This window comes from Corythoichthys intestinalis, chromosome 21, assembly GCF_030265065.1.
Source record: "Corythoichthys intestinalis isolate RoL2023-P3 chromosome 21, ASM3026506v1, whole genome shotgun sequence".
NCBI classification, from domain to species: domain Eukaryota; kingdom Metazoa; phylum Chordata; class Actinopteri; order Syngnathiformes; family Syngnathidae; genus Corythoichthys; species Corythoichthys intestinalis.
Window position 1 is genome coordinate 40,403,476 of NC_080415.1, and position 18,387 is coordinate 40,421,862.

An 18,387-nucleotide genomic window follows, 5' to 3' on the forward strand; every position below is an offset into this window, starting at 1 on the left:
GAGAGCAATTAATCGAGGAACAGTAAAAGAAGACGGTTCCGTGGACTATTTTCGCCTGTGGGATCCTAAATCTAAGCACATTTACGTTTGCAGCCGGCATTTTGTTACCGGTGAGTAAACTTTCATTTTTGCCCCAATTAGCTGCTCGGATTCAATCGACTAGTCGATTAATCGACTTTCCACACAGTACATATTCCACGTAAATGATAAAGGTCAACTTATTGGGTGACTTTATGAGGTAGTTGTAGATGTTTCCGAACTCCACTGCAGGCCATTCCTTTGTTTATCCAGCTATCAGCTGCGATTTTGTATCGGCAGCTTTGTAAGCCAATAAACGCTAATTTTGAATTGCATCGCCTCCTCGCGTCTGTCGGCAGTGACTCGTGATAATAGTAAGCCACGTTTAAGACATTTTTAGGAAATAAAACACAAAACACACCTAAAGTATATGAATTTCAGACGTTTGTCAATGGAATGTTTAGCTGTGCGTTCCCCTTCACAAAATGGCGAGACGTTGCTAAGCGAGGTGACGTCATCGTGACATCACGCCGACTTCCTCCATAGAAACTCGATTCTTCGAGGGAGCATATCAATACTTTATGTGGATACAAAATCGCGATATATCATTATATTGCCATATTGTTACACCCCTATTGATCATTGTTGTATTGTGAGGTAATTGTTATCTTGTATCGCAAATCATATATCAGGAGGTTCCCATGCACCCCTATTGCATAGTGATTTTTTTCTCTTTGTGTTTAATTATAATAATGATTTCATAATGTCGGACCTCGGTCAGGAGCCTCCCTCGCTCTCTCTCTCTCTCTTCCTCCTCCTTCCGCCTGTTTTCCACCTCCTCCTCCTCCTCCTCTGTTTAGCGCACCAGGCTCTCCCAGCACATTTCACAGTGCGCGCTCCCACTCCGCGCTGCATGTGCCTGTGGTGCGTAAGAGCGCGCCGATGGATGCGTAAAGCGCAGGCGGCGGGCGGGAAACAAGCCCCTTTTGACTAATAAGACGCACAGAGCAGCACGCGCTTTGAATGTCGCACGCGTTTAGATGATGTTAGTTAAGATGTTCATCAGCTCGGGCGAAGGCGCGTTGCTGTTCGGGTGCATGTTTCTGGACTTTTCAGCGTGGCGTGAACGCCTCTCCCCATCATCGAGTAGTCTCAGCGTTTCGGCGTGAACGGAAGAGTAAGCGACCATGAGCATGAGAGGCGACTCCTTTCTCCTCGGCTTCCTGCTGCTCCAAGTTACCGCGCTGGTGTGCAAGGCTGACGGCTTTCTCGGAAGCTTCGTTATGATGGCCGCCTCCAACAGCTCCAGGGAGGAGGAGAGCGTGTCCGACGAAACCCCGCACACGGAGGACCGATGTCGGGGCTATTTCGATGTGATGGGTCAGTGGGACCCTCCGTTCACTTGCGAGACGGGCAATTATTTGTACTGCTGCGGCACCTGTGGCTTCCGCTTCTGTTGCTCCTACAAACATTCTCGGCTGGATCAGAGCACCTGCAAAAACTACGACACCCCGGTGTGGCTGAAGAACGGACAGACTCCGTATAAGAAAACCAACAAGCTGCACGACAGCACCAAAGACAAGACCAACTTAATTGTTTACATTATATGTGGAGTTGTGGCCATTATGGCGCTCGTGGGGATTTTCACCAAACTGGGTCTGGAAAAGGCGCATCGTCCGCAGAGAGAGAACATGTACAGGTCAGTGTTGAGCGCTAGACGTATTAGGGATGGGGAATATCTGCCTACGATTTGCGACTCGCGATAACGATGATCTCACAAAACATGGGTCAGGAAATCAATCTACGATGCAAAACGAGCTGGAAAAACATAGGCGGAGTTTGACTTTTGGGGCAGTTGGGGCACAACATGTTGATGACCCCGAAACGCAGTGTCAGCAATAAAATTAACTCACGAGAATATTTATAATAATAAGTTGAAAATGAGCGTTTTTGTGTGTGTTTCCCATCATTCTTGAGGGGAATTCTAAATCAGGCTGCTTAGGCAATACTTTTCACCAAGATCATCAACCATTGAATATGGTACGCCCGACGGTGTCGAGCCAATGTACCTCAGTCAAATATTGTATTTTTTTTTTTTTTTTTTTGATTGAAGCAGCTTTTTTGATTGAAGTAATGTTGTTTTGCGTTTGGGCCACATTTTGGCTATAGGACATTTGTGTCATTATTAATCAATCAAAAAATAAGTTGCTTCATACAAAAAAAATATATACATATTTTCAAAAGAAAAATCACTTCAATCAAAATAGGCAAAATTTTAATCATAGAAAAAAAGTTTTTGAATGCGAAAAAATATTTGAGAGTCAAAAATTTTGCATTTGAACACTTAATTTTTAGCAATCCTTTTTTGTGTTTGGGCCATATTATGGGTAGGGCATTTGTGTCTAAACCATTCAATCCCCCAAAAACTTGCTTCAGTCATAAAAAATATTTTCAAAGAAAAAAATCATTCATAAAAAATAAAATTGCCCTCCCCCTTTTTTTTGGGGGGGGGGGGGGGGAGTAATATGCAAAGCAAATGACCGTCTAAGGTTCTAGTAACATGATCTGTTCGAAATATAATTTAGACCCATTATAAAAAAATTTTTTTTTGTTCATTTCATTCACTTTTATTGTTTGTTTTCTTGCTTTACAACTTTTATATATATAGTGTCTATATATAGGAAAGTCAATTACCTGCAATGAAACTTTTCGGCCACCAGGGGGGCCTGGCCCCCCTTAAACTCCGCTTGTGGGCTTCTTTTTTGCGCCATCATTTGTCAAAAACTTTTCATCTTCCTCACAGACTATAAGAATATTTCAGTGTAACGTTTTGGCAAATAAATAGAGCAACGCTATATGATTGTAAATAAATGTGTTTCTTAACTCATTGGCTTCCATTGACAACGATAAACATTTACGGTAATTCATTTAAACTGTCTTTGCATGCTATGGTAGACGTCCAATTAATTTTAATTGGGAGGGACGAATTGCCCCTTCCAGTGCAAATGAACTGTACGTCTAAGCGCTGTCAATGGCAGCCAATGATTCAACAGATCAGGGGCGTCACTAAGTTTCAAGAACAGGAGGGGCTTAAGCCCCCAGGTGTCACACAGGATGTAGTGAACGTAGCGTACAAGCACAAAACTTCACAAACAGCTAACAAAACTGATAATATATGTAATATATATATAAGATAATATATATATAATATATAAATATGGCGGAAAACACAGACAAGACTGAAAAAGCAGTTTCTGCTCTTGCACCCCTCTTTAAAAGAAACTGCTGTAATTTAAGCCAAAAGAACTGTTGTGTTTGATAGAACAATATGTCTGTATGCTGCCATAGCAGATTCGTGGCGCATTCAGCCCCCAAACTATTTTTAATTTGTCCATTTTACATTGGAAATCCCCGTTTACAGACGTCGCGCAACCGTTTTTGTTTCAACCCAGCCATAAAAAGGGAATTATTGTATTATTTGAAATGTCATTTTTAGCTTGGAATCATTAATCAACGTCTAATATTTCATTTTAAACAAAACAACTTTAGAAAAATGATTCACTCGCATATTTTAAACTTTTAAACAAATTATGTCACAATGAAAAAAAATGGTGTCTGTAAATTAGCCACGGATATCTACCTCATATCGCTTATTTGCATTTTTTTGGTTACTATCGCATTTCCCCTCGATATGTTAGATGATATATAATTGATCCAAACAAAGAAAAATTGAAAAAAAACCTTTTAACAACGTTTAAAAGGGTAAATATAAGAAAATCTCAACCACTCTTGTTGTCTGCGATTTTTGCATCACGATCCTTGTTATGTTACCATGTTTCACCCATATAATCCCCCCAAAATCCGGCTGTTGCCATTCACATCTGTGTCTTTACACTCGATGATACATGGAGTTTTTGGATCGAAACAAGGTAAGTGTGCGATAATATCTCGTTAAAATCATGGCGTCTTTAATTGCGCTCGCGTGCTCTCACCTACTGTTAGGGTTTTGCTGTAAAATGTATGATTATTTTTTTTAAATGCCCTCCTGTTAGTCACCTGAGTGTTTTCCGCCATATACATATGTAAAATCAGAGGCTAATGCCATGACTTTCACTCACAACACAGTAATTGTTTGTTCCCAAATATTTGTAAATCGCATTTTACATTTGGGCACATATGTAACAAAAATGCCTGTAATTTCCAACTCTGAAAAATGCTACTAATTACTTGAATTTATGTAATATCTGGGTCATCCTAATTTGCATACACACATGCACACAAACATGTATTCAAACATTATGCATAACATATTTAAATACATGCAAAAGTTTGGACACACCGCATTCAATGCAACACGAAGGTCCCAACCCCATTGATAAAGCAATAAATTCCACTAATCAGCCCTGTAAAGGTTACAGTGTTATTATGACTATGTTAATGACTATCCACTGATGATTATCATACGTGAATGAGTTCAGCTCCTGTACTCATCTATGCGTAAAGTGAAAAAAAAAAAACAGCTGATGCTCCAGAAGGAAGTCACCCCAAAGATAGTGGTGACAAGAGTGTACACTTGACTCTAGCCTGGAACTTCAGACTCACCGCTGTTCCAGCTATACAGTCTGGGACCCAGCTTCTTATTGGCCGAACGAAATCGTCCGTGCAATCAGATTCGTTATTCTGTTCTGTTTTTAACGAGCAACGTCACTCTCGCGCGTCAAAAGTCGTCTTCACAACAACACTGAAGGTGAACGTGAGAGCTGTAAATATGTTCGTATTCGCGGTAAATTCAGTTTCAAATGACCAAAAACACATCGAGTCGCTAAAACCAACAGTCTGTCTCGCGCTAGCCATGTTGAATAAACTTCTCCCTTCTCCGCTCTCCTCGTACGTTTACGTCCTCGCGTTAGAGTTTGTCGCTTTACAAACGTCACGTCCGCCCGTCGCTGATTGGTCCACTCCGCTGTCTGTCTGCTGTGGCTTGCTCCGCCCTGGGAATTTGATCCGTGGAACAGTCGCCAGACTCTATAGCTGAACCAGCAGTGAGTCTGGAGTTTCAGGCTAACTTAACTCTACTAGCACCTTCACAATGCATTTCAGACTAACTAGCTAGCAGCAGCTAAATAGCAGCGTTATTTTAGAGCTGTGATGTAACTTTTGACCGCAAAAAAACAGGTAGGACGAGCGCAGAGACAGACTGCGAAAAACAAAAACAAAAGATAGTACCGACTGCTAACAATGTCACAGGGAAAACACGGACTGGATTTTCATAGACGTGGGCGTTCTCTATATGAACAAGTGGAATCAATTGGATAGTGATGCACTGAAGGGGCGCTCTACCTTACTCAATAAGGAGGAAAGTGACAGATTTATGATCATGTTATGAATATGTCAGCATTTTTTGTAGTGGAAAATGTTTGGTCAATGATGCCAACTTTGGCACCCAAACTCCCCTGAAAAAACAAGCGGATTTTGTTTGTCTCGCTCTCAGCATTCGACTGTGCTATGGCATAACATGATGTGATCCACACTCCTCTCAACAGGCGGGGGCGGCTTCTTTCACCCGTGCATGGCAGTGCGCTCCATTTCTGCAAATGCCCTCATAGGATCTTAACGCTAGCATGTGCAAAGATCACGGAAAACGCCGTAATCTAATTTGAACTAAGTAGTTGTTGTGCCAATCTCGCGTTGGCCGCGCCATCCAGAGATGCTGCGTAGTGAAGGCCTAATGCACTTCAGCTGAATAATCAAATTACACACATAGACGCACGTGTTACTTCATTGTTGAAAAGATGGTGGATTTGGACACAGTACAGTACACAAATGCTACTACTGGTGAAAGGGTGATGCGCCGTCCTCCTCATTCTGTAATCTTATCGTCTCCTTATTCTAATGTTTCACAGGGCAGTGGCTAGCGTACTGCAAGGCGGGTGTCCACCGGGTGAGCAGTATCGAGGAGAGGAAAACCTCGGCATGCATTCCAAACACTATGTTTCCAGAGCTGCTAACCTCCGTAAGTTGCCCCGATACCAATTGTTGCATCCCCAGTCATTGGCTGAGACTGTATTGATACCACAAACTATTTACATCTTTGATACTAAATTTCTGCACACTCGAATGTAAAGTAACTGCTATCGTGGGTTGGTCAGACTTATTGGCTGCCATCGACGGCGCTAGACGTTCATTTGCCGCGATCCTCCTGCATAGACTTGACAGGTCACATCCGTCACACACTGCGCCACGCCTTCAAGTAGGGGGCTGCCCACATCCAGCATCAAGAGGAGTTATTCTCAAACAATCGCACGCAGCGATCTAACGCCGGATTTAGGTTGAAAAAGTACGAAAGCTGTACTGCATACAAACAGGAAAGACTGTCTCAGTAATGATTTGTTCGAGGATTCAAGGTAATTATTATATTTTTCGTACCATGCATACATTTTGAAATGTTGTGAAATTTAAAAAAAAAAGTGGGAGTATTTAGCCGCTACGGCATTGGTGTCATAGTTCGCAATATTTACGTAATATAAATGCTAACTGTCCGGTCTTTTTGCTCTTAACCAAGAATCCAGACTGTTTTACATCCAGCTCTGTTGAGAATTCAGGGATTCAAGCATTTATTCACAAGAATTTTCAACGCAAAAAGCTCTTTGTTGTACTAAGAGCGTCACCACATTGGCTAACAGACTAGCATCACATTCGACATATTTACGTAAAATAAATTCTCACTGCCCGTTTTTTTCCCCTTCTTTTAACCAAGAATCAAGACTGTTTCACGTCCATATCTATAAAGAATTCAGGGATTTAAGCATTTATTCATAAGAATTTTCAGCAGAAAAAGCTCTTTGTTGTGGTAAGGCGGCGCCACAGTGACTTAAAGACTAGCAGGGCCCGCCCAGGCCATTTGGGGGCCCTAGGCAAAATAATGCCAAGGGACCCATATTTTTGGCCCACCATTTCGTCACAGTGTACTGTGAAACCCATACATGCAATCCAACCTATATGTCCATATTTTGTATAGTAATCAGATTTTGTTGCACTGCATTCTTCAAACTTCTCACCCCAAATGATTGTCAGTACTTACAGTAGATAACGCCAAACCTTTTTCTAAAAGAGGAAAGAAAGACGTTAAGGTAGAACTTTTATTTTTTTTAAGCTTGTAATCAAGTATCAAAACTCACATAAGTCAAATAAAGCAAACTGTAGTAAACAAAATAGAATATGAATTAAACAATTGCCAGATTGCCCCCTATCTGGGCCCCCTAGTGGTCAGGCGCCCTAAGCAGCTGAATAGTCTGCGTATAGGCTGGGCCAGCCCTGAGCGCATTCAACATATTTCTGTAAAATAAATGCTAACTGCCCGTTTTTTTTTTTTGCTTTTAACCAAGAATTGAGACGGTTTTTACTCCATATCTGTAAAGAATTTAGGGATTTAAGCATTTATTCACAAGAATTTCAACGTAAAAAGCTCTTTGTTGTGGTAAGCCGGCGCCACAGTGACTTAAAGACTGGCAGCACATTCGACATATTTACGCAAAATAAATGCTAACTGCCCGCTTTTTTGCTTTTAACCAAGAATCAAGACTGTTTTACGGCCATATCTATAAAGAATCAAGGGATTTAAGCATTTATTCACAAGAATTTTCAACGCAAAAATCTCTTTGTTGCACTGAAGTGGCCGCCACATTGGTTAACAGACTAGCATTGTACTTCTACATATTTTTGTAAAATAAATGCTAACTGCCTGTTTATTTTATTTTTTTTGTGCTTTTAACCCAGAGGCGAGACTTTTTACGTCCATATCTATAAAGAATTCAGAGATTTAAGCACTTAGTCACAAGAATTTTCAACGTAAAAAGCTCTTTGCCTGTGTTTCCACTCGGTCAGCTTTAACGGAGATAGGCCCCCTGTTATTCGCCCCGTGTCCCGTCAATATCATTATGAAGTCTATGCCTCCTGCTTCAAATGGATTGGAGGTCTACTAGTGATAACGTAATTGACGGGAGGGTGCATCTTAGCCAGAGGAAGAACAAATTATATTTTTTTATTTATTGGCTGCCATTGACAGCGCTAGACATCCAATCTATTTGACAGGCCTCGATTCAGTGTTGTTTTCGTCAACGATGACTATAGCAAAAATATTTTGTCAACAAACAGTTTTTTTATGGCGATAACGAGACAATAACGAGCAAAAAACGTGTTTTGGGAGACTAAAACCTAACCAGACCAATGCCAGTTTTCGTCTGACGGAACGAAAATGCACCATAGTTTCAGTCATACTGTATGTTCACAAAGTGTGACATTTTTTGTGTAGTTAGCCTGCTTCGTAGCAGTGTCTGGTTGTGTCACTCATGTGACGTGCTGCTGGTCTCCAGTCTCCAGGCTTGCACACACGGTTAGATTTGTTTTCTTATCTTTGTCAGAGAGAATATACAATATTGCTTGTGCCTTGAAAGGTCTGTGCTGAGTGATCATTACACATGAAATGTAACTCGTAGCGTTAGCACAGCATTCACGTTTAAAGCTATGCTATGCTATGCTCACGCAAGCGCCATCTTTAACTCTCATACAACTTTTTTGTACATCCAGTTTGTGGCATCCAGGTGGGTATAATTAATCGAAAATAACAAAAAAACTTGAGTTTTCCTCAACTAAAACTATACTAAAACTTGTTTGAATATTCGCCGATTAAAACTAGACAAAGACAAACACATTTTAAAATGACTAAAATATGACTATGACTAATAAGTATAATTGTCCAAAAGACTAAGATGAAAACGAAAATTAAAAGGGCTGCCAAAAACAACACTGCTTGATTGGATGCCACACGATTGAGCTTTTATCATCATTTTGGGAAGGGCAACAAGCGCGCCATTTAATTTTTTATTTTTATTTTTTATGGCGGTGTGCGTAGCTGGCGGCCATCTTGGGTAGGGCGACCGGCGGTTGAAACTTGATTTCGGAGAGTACAATACTGCGCAACATCGTATTTATTGGTATTGATACCAAAACTGGTATCGGAGTCGGTATGCAACACTTTTGATTCGTCCACTGGTGTTGTGTACTTCTACATAAGTGCTGCATTTGGTGTTTGTTGATGCCACAACGACAACAACAAAAATTCTATGATGCTTCAAAGTCAGACCATCAGATCATAACACTATTGCTTCAGGATAGTTTTTAAGAAGATTGTGCATTGATTTCACATAATATGCAGCACACGTAGTTCATAAGCACATGATGTAACTGGAATATGAAAAGTAGGTGGGTGAGTTAGGAAGGAAGGAGTGTGTGCATACTGTATTTGTGAGGTGGTTAGTCAGCTGGGAGTTTCAAGGGTGGTGTATTGGAATGCCATCTATTTATGCGGGGTCGCGTGGGCTGTTTGTATTGTACTACCAAGCCTCATTGTGTTGTAAAATCGGAGATCAAACAACATAAACACCAAAATGAACAGACTTAGTGATGCACTATTAGTATGCCAACCACTTCAAAGTAGCTATTTATAAGTCATTAAAACAACAAACAACAACCAGTGTTCACCTTTGGCTGATGACTTCCACTTAGTTAAGCAATTTTATCGTCATTATCTCATAGTAACTTTTGCTGGGGTGCTGACTGCAAGCGATACCAGATTATGTTTTTCCTGATTTAAAAAAAATGCAGATACCACAGAGCCGTGGGTGCAGCACTAAAAATTGCAGTTTGACCGATATGGGATTTTCCCAATATCTAAAAAAAGGTTTCGTCCGATTGCCGATATTCAAAGCCGATTAAATATATAATATATATATATATTTATTTTTTAAACGCACGTAGATTATGATAGACAATTGAAAAAAAATACTTCAACACTTCAAATTTACAATAACCTGAGACTTAAAGGATTAATTTGGTCTAGTACTACCAAACCATTGAACGCAGCGCTTCCTTTTATGATTTTACACACTCATTTTCAAATGATTAAACCCACCATGACGTCACGACGAGATGTACAGTAAACAAGTGGGAGTTAAGAGGATGCTCTCCATGCTAAAGCTAATCCTAACGTGAATGCTGCGCTAACGCCACAAGTTACATTTAGAGTGTAAGGATCGCTCATGAAGGAATCTGACCCTTTAGCCAGATTGCCGGAATCACGCCAGCCGAACCGCCTGACCCGCGCTGGTGCAGCTCCAACGACCCAGGCCGGCGGAACTTGACAACTCGGCCAAAAGGCTTAACTCCGCGCATTCACCTAAATCTTAACTAGGGCTGTCAAAATTATCGCGTTAACAGGCGGTAATTAATTTTTTTAAATTAATCACGTTAAAATATTTGACATATTAAAATGACAGCAGTGTCATGTCCACTTGTTTTTTGTCGGCTTCTGCTGGCGCTTGGGTGTGACTGATTTGATGCACCATGAGAACTATGTAATTATTGACATCAACAATGGCGAGCTACTAGTTTATTTTTTGATTGAAAATTTTACAAATTTTATTAAAACCAAAACATTAAGAGGGGTTTTAATATAAAATTTCTAGAACTTGTACTAACATTTATCTTTTAAGAACTACAAGTCTTTCTATCCATGGATCGCTTTAAAAGAATGTTAATGCCCTCTTGTTGATTTATTGTTATACTAAACAAATTACATATTTTTATGTAATTTGTAATTTTATGTAATTTTAATTTTACAAATTATTTACAGTATGTACAGTATGTTGACTGCATACAGTATATCCGTTTTGTGTCTTATCTTTCCATTCCAACAATATTTTGCAGAAAAATATGGCATATTTTATAGATGGTTTGAATTGCGATTATTTACGATTAATTAATTTTTAAGCTGTAATTAACTCAATTAAAAATGTTAATCGTTTGACAGCCCTAGTCTTAACCCCTTATACTGACTCCATTTTGAAAGCTGGAAAAAGGCTTCGAAGCACAAGTTGACAATTTATTCAGGTCGACAGCAATCATACAGCACAGAGGGAGCCAAGCGAGAATCCAAGGTCACCATATCACAAGTCAACAAAAGGTTCCCGAGAGAAATTAGTTAAACATTCAAGAAGGGTGTGTTTTGGGTGTTGTTTAGGATTATTGTGTTTGTGGATTGGACAGGAGGATTTGGGAGATACTGTTGTCAGGGCAACGAGAGTTGTGGATTTTGCCACTTCAGCGTCAAAAGGGGTCTTGGAGTCTTATCAGTCAAGTTATCAGTTGGATATCGGGCGTTCTCCGGTGTTCCTTGTGTTGGGACAGGGCGTCCCGCCATTTGTTCTGGACTTTCCGGAAGAATTGATTGCGAGAGTTTGTGGTGCTTGTCAGCGTCAATCTTGCTCAGTCAGTTGCATGACGCACACATTGGGCTTCCGTGATTAGAAGGCGTCATGTATCTTTTATGCCCTATATTCTGCTTGTTTTCCTTTAACTATGGTATAAGTGCTATTTATTTTATATTAGGTGTGTTAGAGCAGTGTTTTTCAACCGGTGTGCCGCGGCACACTAGTGAAAGATCGTCAGGTGTGCCGCGAAAAATTATCCAATATCGCATTTAATATATATATATATATTTTTTTTTTATGTTGTCGGGCGGAGTTGCAGTAGGAAGAGGAAGAGGTAGAAAGATGGGGTCGTGTGCAGATGAGCGAGGTATTGCTCTTGTCGCGTTCAATAACTGCCTGGATTTCTAGCCATCAGCTACCTTGCTATCCGCGACAATGTGGACCCTAGCACGTCTACTGTACATCATTTGATTAGACTCGTCAAGTAAAAATACACGAAAGCGTCCTTTCCATTTCATCCATATGTGACGACAGTCAATCCTCCCCTTGTGTTTTATTCCAACACATTGTCAAGGGCAGCAAGGTGGCTGACAGCTAGAAATCTGAGCAGTTGTTGAACGCGACACGAGCGGCTATCCTAAACGTCTTCCCCAAACAAAACACACCGTCGCTTCAAAACAAGTCAATGGACTATTTTGTTTGCCTATGTGAAAACACAGAGAAACAGCCCCCAAAGCCTGTTACCTTGTTGCTGAACTAGCTGCTAAAGTCCCACACTGTGGCAGAGACCTTAATACTACCTGCCTGCAAAGCTATTGTCAGTGAGCTCCTCGGCCCTGATGCGGTTAAAGACATTGCTAAAGTCCTCCTGTCTGATAATTCTGAGCTTTTCAAGCCTAACTGCTATAAAAAACAAAAACAGTGACTGAGAGCTGTTGATCAAGATTCCTGCCAGGATATCAGCTTTGGGTTTATCTAAACAGGCTCAATTTTCACACTGAGTAAGTATAAATATCGAGAAACTATTTTATAAATAAATATACCGTACTGTACAGAAAGTAATCTTGGAACTAGGGCTGTTAAACAATTAAAATTATAATCGAGTTAATCACAGCTTAAAAATTAATTAATCACAATTCATCGCAATTCAAACCATCTCTAAAATATGCCAGATTTTTCTGTAAATTATTGTTGGAATGGAAAGATAAGACGGATATATACATTCAACATACTGTACATAAGTACTGTATTTGTTTATTATAACAATAAATCCACAAGACAGCTTTAACATTAACATTCTTTCTGTGAAAGGGATCCACGGATAGAAAGACTTGTAATTCTTAAAAGATAAATGTGAGTACAAGTTATAGTAATTTTGATCGTTTGTATATTGTGACTAAATATTGCCATCTAGTGTATTTGTTGAGCTAAACTTAATGCTTGAATAGAGTATTATTTTGCATAGCTATTTTGATTGGGAATGCCAGATCTCTTTACATTGAGCGCTTTTCTTTTTGTGAACATTATTTTATATTTGAGATGTTGCTTGCCACAATAGTTATAAGAGTTGTGGAAGAGATGCCACCGCTTATTCCATTAAATAGCGCGGCTCCAATAAATGCCTGCGTTACCAATTCGCTCTTCTTGGTAAATGGCGGTGCTATTGACCGGCGATTCATGTTAGCTCATTGTCGTTGGCTGGCTCGGTTCGTCCGATTTCCTCCTGAGGAAGACGGCGGTGTACATATAAACACCGAGAGGCGTTGGATGGCTTTTTGTGGGAACTTTTATTAACAAAACAAAAGCATTTGGGGGACGCAGCACTTTAGCCTGCGCTAACTGTGCATTTTCTCTACTCTCTCGCTCCCTCTCTCGCTTGACCACTTTTTTCCTCACTGCTCAATCTGACAATGCCGGTCACATTGAAAATAACAGTGGCCCCCTTGGCGGGTGCTGGTAACACCTGCGTCCACTCCACTTGCTTGTCTCTGCCCTTAGCTCTCAATATACTTCAAATGGCGCCATTGTAGTCTGTTCGCGGCAATGCTTGTGTGGGTCGTTCTGCGCATGCGCTAATTGCGTTAAATATTTTAACGTGATTAATTTAAAAAATTCATTACAGCCCGTTAACGCGTTCATTTTGACCGCCCTACTTGGAACATTTCTGATTTGTGGTATGCCGCGAGATTTTTTCCAATGTAAAAACGTGCCATGACTACGAAAAGGTTGAAAAACACTGTGTTAGAGTAATACAAACAGTCAAACAGCAAATACGAGAAACGATATTCCCTGATTGATTATATTAAGTGTGTTAGAGTAACACAAACAGTCGATCAGTAGATACGAGAAAAGATACAATTCCCTTCACTCAGAAAACACCTTAAAAGGAGAAAGCAACATTGCATAAACTCTCATGCAAGTTGAAAAAAATCTTACAATATTTACAAAACAGGCAAGCCTGAAGCTTCCTGTAGCAGCCTGCCTTCAAGTTGCTGCAGGGTCCTTCCGGGGTCCTACCGTCAGTCAGCGTTTGGCTGCCACAGTTGCCACACAGATGCCTGATCAAAACACTTTTATCAGCTTTTTTTTTTTTCTGTTAATCGGCCGATGGCCAATTTTGGAAATAAGTCCATATATCGGCTCGATATATCGGTCTGCAACTACTAAAAAGAATCCTTTACAATATGTACTCCTGGAAAATAATATAATCTAATAACTATAATAGATTGTTGGGATGAAAGGGGAGAAAATATCACTTTTCAGTCTATTGCTCTTTGTGAGTGGGAATCTTTTTCTGTCCTCACAGTGGGAGAGATGAGATAGTGGGGTGGCCTATCACCTGAGTGGACGCTGCTGTGAAATGGCGATTACTATTTGCGGTACGGAATCTACACTCTGTGAAACCCTCTAATCCTCCGGCGTGTGGGTAATCACGTGGACCGTTATTAACCTCGGAAAAGCAGCCCCTTTATAAGACCGACAGCCCGCTTGCTTCGTGACTTCTTCCGCTAGCATTCATCATGACAGGGGCAAAGAGAGCAAGTTTCTTTGGAGAGGAATTGGGTATGGATTAGTTGCATACAGACATGGTCGACCATTCTTCTTGTAAATGGTTATCAGATGACGTGTGGACTGAAAAGGGTATTATAGTATCAGTGTGAAGGCCAGAGGATAATGGACGGTCAGTAATTGCAATGTAAAGATAACTGCTGAGGTTAAATAGGCCACGTGCTTGTGCCGCACAAAGGTGATTTGTTCCGTAAGTTTGCGCTATGGAATCTATTCATGGCGCACACATTGATCATAGCTTATAGCATGATGAACCTATCAACTCTTCCTCGTCGAGGGAATAGAAGTCCTATGGGTCTTTTGTGAAAGTTAGTTAACGAATGCAAATTTTCTGTGACTAGATGTCATTTACGGTCCAATATGCTTCATTCATTGGTCAACGGGGATTGTTACCAGCTACTTTTGCAAGTTTTAAACAAGAGAAAGAAACAAGATATGTTCGTATGGTGGTACCTCACGATACAAATTGAATTTGTTTCAGAGTGGCTTTCGTATCATGATTTTTTTGTGTGTGTACTGAATTGAGTTTTACAGGTACACCACATTAAATATGCCTTCGTGTTCTCCGATTGCCTGTCTTTATTTGTAACGCATTGTCGCCCCCTAGTGGCGCTTAAGTGTAACTAGTTGGTCAGGCTCATTCTTCGGATCTTATCACGTGGCTACTCAAGCTCGTAGCAATCAAGGGGTGCTAAAAGACGAGCTAACTTCGGCCGGCATTGCTGCAGCTGTCTCATCTCGCTGTATGTGCCTTGAAAAAGTGTATTCTTTTGTTTCATATACATGAGCATTGTTTAGCACATTGCGGTATGTTTACTGTATTTCATTTGTAGTTAAACGCATTATTACGTTGCTGCGATTGGGAATAATCTTTTGTATGATGAATCATTTTTCGTAAATTTTTTCCTAAAATGAATTTTCGTGTCCCGAAGCTTTCGTATCTCGAGGTACCACTGTACTTGTAATGTTGGGGCATAGACTACATAATGTATTGATGGGACCCGGGGCCAATAAAGAGGGGGCCTGCATTGTTGGTAAGGCCGTCAAAGTTGACCGAGTGGAATCACAGACAAAGAGCTTTTTTCGTCGAAAATTCTTGTGAATAAATCCACGAATTCTTTATAGATATGGACGTAAAACAGTCTCGATTCTAGGTCAAAAGCCAAAAAAAAGTGCAGTTAGCATTTCTTTATGTAAATATGTCGAAGTACAATGCTAGTCTGTTAGAGAATGTAGCTAGCGGCCGCCTGATGTAAAGAGAGCTTTTCCGGTGAAAATTCATGTGAATAAATGCTTAAATCCCCAAATTCTTTATATATATGGACGTAAAACAGTCTTGATTCTTGGTTAAAAGCAAAAAAAAAAAAAAAAAAAAAACCTGCAGTTAGCTTTTATTTTACGTAAATATGTGAAAGTACAATGCTAGTCTGTTAGTAAATGTAGCTAGCGGTCGCCTGATATAAACTGAGCTTTTCCAGTAAAGAATTCTTGTGAATAAATGCTTAAATCCCTAAATTCTTTGCATATATGGACGTAAAACAGTCTCGATTCTTGGATAAAAGCAACAGCAACAACAAAAAAACATGCAGTTAGCATTTATTTTACGTAAATATGTCAAAGTACAATGCTAGTCTGATATTAATGTAGCTAGCGGCCGCCTAATGTAAACAGAGCTTTTCTGGTAAAAATTCTTGTGAATAAATGCTTAAATCCCCGAATTCTTAATAGATATGGACGTAAAACAGTGTTGAGTCTCGGTTAAAAGCCCCCCTCCAAAAAATTGCAGTTAGCATTTCTTTATGTAAATACAGTATGTTGAAGTACAATGCTAGTCTGTTAGTGAATGTAGCTAGCAGCCGCCTGATGTAAAGAGAGCTTTTCCAATGAAAATTCTTGTGAATAAATGCTGAAATCCCTGAATCCTTTATATATATGGACGTAAAACAGTCTCGATTCTTGGTTAAAAGCAAAAAAAAAAAAAACATGCAGTTAGCATTTATTTTACGTAAATATGTCAAAATTACAATGCTAGTCTATTAGTAAATGTAGCTAGCGGCCACCTGATGTAAAGAGAGCTTTTCCGGTGAAAATTCTTATGAATAAATGCTTAACTCCCCAAATTCTTTATATATATATGGACGTAATACAGTCTCGATTCTTGGTTAAAAGCAAAAAAAAAAAAAAAAAAAAACATGCAGTCAGCGTTTATTTTACGTAAATATGTTGAAGTACAATGCTAGTCTGTTAGTGAATGTAGCTAGCGACTGCCTGATGTAAACAGAGCTTATCCGGTGAAAATTCTTGTGAATAAATACTACATTATGAAGTCTGTGGTTAGGGACAGTTGTGCCTTTGCAGGGGCCCTGGCAGCATACTAAAAATGGACAAGTTTCTTGTTTTAATACCCCCATCTGGACAGACCGACTGGCTGACTTTGTCTCAATACCCGAAAGTGTCTGTTTGAATCCTCAAAGGCTCAAAATCCGGCAGCGCCTTACTTTCAACGTCAAAGAGCTGAAGAGACAAAAAAAAAAAGGGAGGCTCGGGGAAAGAGCGGAAGTGAGAATGGGGAGAGGGAACAGCATAATGTGTGGAGTAGAAAAGATCTCAGTGGCAAAACACCCACACGGATGGTAGCGGCCATCTCTGAAGGCTTTCCTTTTGCGATTGAGTGTATCGCAAAGAAAACCCTTGGGGAATTTCAACTGAATCCTGGATAAATTTCAAATTTTCATTTTGCCCTAGAAACAATGATGTCTCATATCAAAGTCAATTCTCAGTAGAACAGATCTGTTCCTATTAAGTCTGAAAAGAAGTTAACCGCTAGTCCGTCTATCTTATTCTCACTCTTGTTGGAGGTGAACCGGAGCCTATTTTCGCAAACTTGGTAGAGCACAACCCGGACCAGCAGATTACAGATCATAATGTATATCCTGGAGACAAAAGGCCGGTTTTGCGTGGTCTGCACGGCTTCACGCGGAAAAATGACGTAGTCTCAGCGACCACGCCTCTCTGAAGGAGATAGTACCTTTTCTCGTAGGCACCGTCAAACTGTTTGCATTCTTCTCACACACTTAATATAATCAATCAAGGAATAGTATTGTTTCTCGTATTTACTGTTTGACTTTATATTACTGTAACCCCCGATATAAAATAAATAGCACTTATACCATAGTAAGGAAACAAGCAGAATATAGGGCATAAGAGATACATGACTCCTTCTTATCACGGAAGCCCAACGTGTCCGTCATGCAACTGACTGAGCAAGAGTGACGCTGACAAGCCAACGTCTGCACCACCAACTCTCACAATCAATTCTCCCGGACAGTCCAGAACATATGGCGGGACGCCCTGTTCCAACACAAGGAACACCGGAGAACGCCCGGTATCCAACTGATAACACAATTGATAAGACTCCAAGAGCCCCTTTGACGCTGAGGTGGCAAAATCCACAACCCTTGTTGCCCTGACAACAGTAACTCCCAAATCCTCCTGTCCAATCCACAAACAGACAATAATCCTAAACATAGCCCAAACACCCTTCTGACCCGCCCTGCGAGAGCCTTCAAAAGACTGAATGTTTAACTAACCATTGACATTTTTTCTCGGCAACCTTTTGTCGACTTGTGATATGGCGACCCCGAATCCTCGCCTGAGTCCCTCTGTGCTGTCGACTCAGAATAAATCGTCAACTTGTGCTTCGACGCCTTTTCCAGCTTTCAAAATGGAGTCAGTACAAGGGCTTAAGACTAAGTTGAACGCACGGAGTTTGGCCTTTTGGCCGGGTTGTCGTGTTCTTGCCGGCCCAGGTCGTTGGATCTGCGCCAGAACCGGTCTGGCAGTTCGGCTGGCGTGATTCCGGCAATCCGGCTAAAAGGTCAGATCAATTCACCATGTTGCAGGGGGTGAAAAAAAGGATTCTCTACTTCTGTTATTGTATGAAGTTGTTCATTTTCCGTAGACACACTTTTTGCTGCCCCCTGTAGTCTGGGAGGAGAATATCGATTACAAAATGAGGGCAAACTGCACATTC

General features: G+C 40.5%; 1 protein-coding gene across 1 annotated transcript in view; it reads left to right on the forward strand.

Moving 5' to 3' along the window:
* Positions 1 to 920: 920 nt before the first annotated feature.
* The window catches only part of shisa9a (shisa family member 9a), a 92,876-nt gene continuing 75,409 nt past the window's right edge, over positions 921 to 18,387 (forward strand). Inside the window, exons 1-2 of the mRNA XM_057825674.1 lie at positions 921 to 1,717; positions 5,922 to 6,031. Coding sequence (XP_057681657.1) covers positions 1,206 to 1,717; positions 5,922 to 6,031 — 622 coding nt within the window. The 5' untranslated portion in view covers positions 921 to 1,205. The remainder of the gene's footprint in view (positions 1,718 to 5,921; positions 6,032 to 18,387) is intronic.